Source organism: Erinaceus europaeus, chromosome 1 (genome assembly GCF_950295315.1).
Source record: "Erinaceus europaeus chromosome 1, mEriEur2.1, whole genome shotgun sequence".
In the NCBI taxonomy this organism is placed as follows: Eukaryota; Metazoa; Chordata; class Mammalia; order Eulipotyphla; family Erinaceidae; genus Erinaceus; species Erinaceus europaeus.
The window spans coordinates 71549294-71555044 of NC_080162.1; the positions used below are offsets into that span (position 1 = coordinate 71549294).

Genomic DNA, 5751 nt, shown 5'->3' on the forward strand with positions numbered 1-5751 from the left:
CTCTCTGTCCGCTTGTGCTTGGCGTCCAGCTGTCTCAGAGCTAAGCTAAGACTCTCAGGGGGCATGCCCCCTACAAACCCAAGCCCCCCCAGGAACAGCTCAGCCTTTACCCCTAGTCCTGGGGCAGGCTCTGGAACTCTGCCCCCAGCTGAGCAGGCCCATCCGGGCACCATCCCCTCTCCCCAGCGCCCCCCATGCCGGTTCTGACACGGAGACACAGACACGAGTTGGAGGGCAGCACAGCAGCTTTATTGTCACTATTTCGAGGGGTTGTGGGGGGTGAGGAAGGGCACGCTCCGGCTCAGCGCTGGGCGAAGGCCTCGGGGTCGCAGGTGGGGTCCATGCGGCAGCCGTCTGGAAGGAGACAGAGGTCAGAGCCGGCCCGCAGCCCACCGCCTGCCCGCAGACCCCGGCCTTGCCCTGCCCCTCACCCGGGCTGCAGCAGACCCCCGCGGCGGCGCAGCGGCCCCCGCTCCCGCACGGCTTCTGGCCCGACTGGCAGGGCGACGGCAGGTAGTTCTCCTCCTGGCAGCGCAGCGCCTCGGCCGAGCCCACGAAGCAGCCCAGCTCGTCCCCGCAGCAGATGCTGGGCCCGAAGCAGCGGCCTTTGCCGCCGGGGCCGCAGGGCAGACACTGGGGGGTGAGACGGGGCGGGGTGAGACGGGGCGGGGGCTGGGAAGGGGCGTTCTCGGGGCCGGGGCCGGGGGGATCCGGGGCGCGGTTCTGCTCCCCCACCTCCCGGCACCCCAGCGTCCACTCGAAGGGCGCAGCCCGCCGCCCCAGGTCCCCAGCCGAGACGGGGCGCTCGCCTGGCGCACGTCGAGCTCCCGCGCCGCCCTCTTGCCGCCCAGCGGGCAGTTCTGGATGTAGCAGGCGGAGCTCAGCGCCAGCAGGCCCAGCAGGCAGCACGCGACGCCGGGGGCAGCCATGGTGCCGGGTGCAGCGGGTCCGTCGTTCTGTCTGCCTCTTCCGCAGCTCGGCCTTTATAGTCGCCGGGGCCGCGCGGGCGGGGGCCGTAAGCGGGTGACCGCATGGCTGGTCACAGCGGGTCGCGGCAGGTCGCGCCCCGTGCGCCCCCTCATTTGCAGGGACCGCGCTTGGGTCGAGGTCACCGTGTCGCTAATAGACTGAGCGCAGCTCGCAGCGCGGGGAAGGGACTGGCGGGGCGGGGGCTCTGGAGTGAGACGGGGTGTGGGGAGAGGGTGCGGCTCCCACAAGGTCTGTGTGGGTGAACTCTTCATACTTGGAAGGGGGCGACCTGCAGGCCGGACTCTCTGGACCCCTCCAGCTCAGAAGGGGCCAGAGCCCCCCAGCCTCTCCCCTGGGGTAGGGAGGCCTCCTGTTACTGAATGCTCCCTTGTAAACCACCCCCAACCCTGCTCTAACACTCCTGCACCTGGCACCTGCGTAGGAAAAGCTTCCCCCCCCCCTTATTTCTAATGGAATTGCGGCATTTCCTTCAACGTCTAGGGGGGCGACAGGTCGCAGAATTCCTGGTTTCATCACAAATCAAAATGACAGCTGTCCTCCCAGGACATCATGGCTATGGCAAGTGTCGCCAAACAGTGGTTTAGTCTCATCACGACCACTTTGAAAGTATGACAGCTACTAGGCCTGTCATTAGAGCCTGTTAGCTAATGCTAACACATTTGTAGCCATATTGCAAATATATATATATATATTGTTTCTTTAACATTTTAACACATGAATATGAATCTAACTGATTTTTTCATCATCTGTTTTTTGCATTTAAAAACAGGGCTATAGTCAGCAATATTTATACACCTTTCCCATATTTGGGAGCTACTCTCTTCTCTGATCCAGCTTTCTGGTCCTTCTGCCAGCCATGACATCACCTCTCCAGACAATAATTAGGATCCATACATATCAGATTACAGGCTCAGGCAAAAAAAAAAAAAAAACTAGTATAGCCACAGGTCCTTTGGAATATACCTAAAATATGCTTACGAGCTACCTACAAAATGGAGGGCCCCCAACTCTTCATCTGCACTATTCCAGCCTTTAGGTCCATAATTGGTCAACACTTTGTTTGGCTTTGTATGTTAACTCTCTTTTCAACCACCAGGTGCCAGATGCTAGCATGATGCCAACCAGACTTCCCTGGACAGACAACTCTACCAATGTGTCCTGGAGCTCTGCTTCCCCAGAGCCCTTTCCTACTAGGGAAAGAGAGATACAGGCTGGGAGTATGGATCAACCTGTCAATGCCCATGTTCAGCGGGGAAGCAATTACAGAAGCCAGACCTTCCACCCTCTGCATCCCACAATGACCTTGGGTCCATACTCCCAGAGGGATAAAGAATAAGAAAGCTATCAGGGGAGGGGATGGGATACAGAGTTCTGGTGGTGGGAATTGTGTGAAGTTGTACCCCTCTTATCCTATGGTTTAGTCAGTGTTTCCTTTTTATAAATAAAAAAAATAGGACTGATTGTTTTTGCACTTTTAGTGTATTTCAAAATGAAAACAGTTAAAAAGATAAAAGAAAGACAGACTTCCTCTGTGGGAGGGGTGCTAGTAAGTATTGTGATCAAGATGATCAATCTGGATGCCCTTCTGAGAAGAAACTTGCTGGGTGGAGAAGACAACACAGCAGCTTATGCAGCAGACTTTCATGCCTGAGGCACCAGAGGTCCCAGTTTCAATTCCCAGTACCAAAACCCAGAACTGAGTAGTACTCTGGCTGGAAAAAAAAAAAAAGTGAAAGGTAAGGGATAGCATAATGGTTATACAAAGAACTCTCATGCACAGGGCTCCAATGTCTCAGGTTCAATCCCCTACATCATCAAAAGCCAGAGCTGAGCAGTGCTCTAGTAATAAAATATAAATAAAAGTAAGTAACTTGGGGCCAAGCATTGGCACACTTGGTTAAATGCACATATTACAGGGGTTGGACGGTAGTGCAGTGGGTTAAGCACAGGTGGCGCAAAGCAGCACAAGCACCGGTGTAAGGATCCTGGTTCGAGCCCTGGACTCCCCACCTGCAAGGGGGTCGCTTCATTGTCGTATGCTTTACATTGGCTTGTTCTAGCCCTCCCCCTCCAAGAGAATTGGATGAGTCCTGTTAATTTCGCGGGCCTGCTTGGCCCTGCCCCAAGGGACCCTGGGAGAGGGTTCCGGAGTCCGAGAGTTCCTGAGTTCCCCAGTGACAGAGTTCCTGGGTTCCTGAGTTCCCGAGTGACAGAGTTCCTGAGGTCCGGAGTTCGAGAGTGCGAGAGTTTCTGAGTTCGAGAGTAAGGGAGAGGGTTCCTGAGTTCCAGAGTAAAAGAGAGAGTGCTTGCGCCGCCGCAAAGAGACAGCAGAGTTCTGTTTGGTGATTAGTTTGTCTTAGTTTGTGAATCGTTGTTCCTGAATAAAGAAATACAGCTGCCCTGCCCAGCCGTTGTCTCCGCGTCTCTGTTCACCACCGTGAAGCTAGCCGGCCCGGCAAGAGCCTCAGAAATTTTAACAACAAATTGTCGTATGCTTTACATTGGCTTGTTCTAGCCCTCCCCCTCCAAGAGAATTGGATGAGTCCTGTTAATTTCGCGGGCCTGCTTGGCCCCGCCCCAAGGGACCCTGGGAGAGGGTTCCGGAGTCCGAGAGTTCCTGAGTTCCCCAGTGACAGAGTTCCTGGGTTCCTGAGTTCCCGAGTGACAGAGTTCCTGGGTTCCTGAGTTCGAGAGTTTCAGGGTTACAGAGTAAGAGAGAGTTCCACAGTGGAAGAGTTTCAGAGGGTTCCCCAGTATGAGAGTTCCAGAGTTCCAGAGTTGGAGGGTTCCTGAGTTCCAGAGTAAAAGAGAGAGTGCTTGCGCCGCCGCAAAGAGACAGCAGAGTTCTGTTTGGTGATTAGTTTGTCTTAGTTTGTGAAGCGTTGTTCCTGAATAAAGAAATACAGCTGCCCTGCCCAGCCGTTGTCTCCGCGTCTCTGTTCACCACCGTGAAGCTAGCCGGCCCGGCAAGAGCCTCCGAAATTTTAACAACAGCTTCATAGGCGGTGAAGCAGGACTGTAGGTATCTTTCTCTCCCTCTATCTTTCCCTCCTCTCTCCATTTCTCTCTGTCCTATCCAACAACAATGACATCAATAATAGTAATAATAACCACAACAATAATAAAACAACAAGGGCAACAAAAGGGAAAAAATAGCCTCCAGGAGCAGTGGATTCATGGTGCAGACACCAAGCCCCAGCAATAACCTTGGAGGCAAAAAAAAAATGCATATATTATCAAGCACAAAGATCCATGACCTGCAGGGAAAGCAGTTCACGAGTGGTAAAGCACGTTTGCAGGTGTATTACTTTCTCTCTTGCTCTCTACTCCTCCTCTCTCAATTTCTCTCTATCCTATTAAATATAATAGAAAATGAAAAAAAAGAAAAAGGAAATGGCTGCAGTGGATTCTGAGTGCCGGCTCTCAAGCCCCAGCTGTAGCCTTGGTGGCAACACATAAATAAATAAAGTAACTTGCTGGCCAGTTGTTGAGAGTGTGATCAGTAGCTGGCTGGCAGCTGGCATGTCATACTCTTTGGTGTGGAGGCCTCTTCCCAGGCAAAAACTTTAGGGCTTGCCCACTCTGTTGCACACCAGATGCAGGGGGCATAGAAGGAATGTCTCGGGGCAGCAGGAGTGAGCGGCCGGGTTTTTCCCTATGCAGGTAGCAAGAGACGTACCAGGGATCACTGGGGGAATGTGTCCTGCACAAAAATCCCTTTATTGAACAGCAAAGCAGGGCTTATAAGGGGTTGCAGGAGGAAGTGACATGTGTATACCATATATGGTAGGGAGGAAGGGGTCGCAGGAGGAAGTGACATATGTATACCATATATCGTAGGGAGGCAAAGGGTCTGGGGGAGGGTGAGGACTTTTCCAGTAATTGTTGAGCAAGAGGTTTAATCGGTTAAAGGAACGAGAAAGCAAGGTTAGCAGTAACCAGCAGCCAGAGTGGGGTCCTGAGGGCAGAGAGACGATCGATCAGATATGATCAAAGAAATGGAATGGGTGGGGAAGTAGGGAGGGGACTTTCAGGCAAAACAATGATTATGTAGAAATAAGGGAGTGGAGTGGCACAAAGCGCAAGGATCCTGCCTAAGGATCCTGGTTCAAGCCCCCAGCTCCCCACCTGCAGGGGAGTCGCTTGACGAGCAGTGAAGCAGGTCTGCAGGTGTCTGTCTTTCTCTCCCTCTCTCTGTCTTCCCCTCCTCTCTCCACTTCTCTCTGTCTTACCCAACAACAGCAACAGCAATAACAATAATAATAATTACAACAATGAAAAACAAGGACAACAAAAGGAAAAATAAAGAAAGAAATAAGGGAGTGGGCTATTGTGAGGCAGGGAGGCTGATAGGCGGGGCAGACCCTAGAGGCGTGTCCTTCCTTGCTCAGCCTCTTAGTAGAGAGAGACTAATAGGATTGGTTGTGGCCCCTGAGGCCCTCATTTTTCAATGGGGGGTTCCGCCAAGCTACCGTATGCTCACAATTCCCTACACTGGCAGCCCATTTAGGACCTGCCTCATCTGTCTGCTGGAAATGTCATGGCCCAAGGTCACACCCTTCCCAGATGGATCGCAACCAGTGGCCTGTCCATTTGGGCCTAATCTTCAACACTTCCATTGAGCAGGTTCAGCTCTGGACCTCCCCAAGGGATCCACTGAGGCCTGTGTGAACATTCTCCTTCTGCCCAATCCTGCCTCCTTCACAAGTGTGGGGTCTTTCTTAGTCTGTTTCCTGAGGAACCTGACTTGCAAGAGCCCTG

At 53.2% G+C, this 5751-nt stretch overlaps 1 protein-coding gene across 1 annotated transcript; it reads right to left on the reverse strand.

Moving 5' to 3' along the window:
* Positions 1-227: 227 nt before the first annotated feature.
* OXT (oxytocin/neurophysin I prepropeptide) lies at positions 228-974 on the reverse strand. The gene is made up of 3 exons (XM_007539531.3): positions 810-974; positions 432-633; positions 228-354 (listed from the first exon to the last, which is right to left on the reverse strand). Exons 1-3 carry the CDS (start codon positions 927-929, stop codon positions 302-304), a joined length of 375 nt encoding a protein of 124 aa, XP_007539593.1. The 5' UTR covers positions 930-974; the 3' UTR covers positions 228-301.
* Between the last annotated feature and the right edge of the window lie 4777 nt (positions 975-5751).

Excerpts from the sequence above, each read along its gene's own strand:
- OXT (XM_007539531.3), bottom strand. The coding sequence starts at position 929 with ATGGCTGCCCCCGGCGTCGCGTGCTGCCTGCTGGGCCTGCTGGCGCTG. Across the intron at positions 634-809 it reads GGGAGCTCGACGTGCGCCAG|TGTCTGCCCTGCGGCCCCGG; the intron begins GCGAGCGCCCCG and ends CTCACCCCCCAG. Across the intron at positions 355-431 it reads GGGGGTCTGCTGCAGCCCGG|ACGGCTGCCGCATGGACCCC; the intron begins GTGAGGGGCAGG and ends GTCTCCTTCCAG.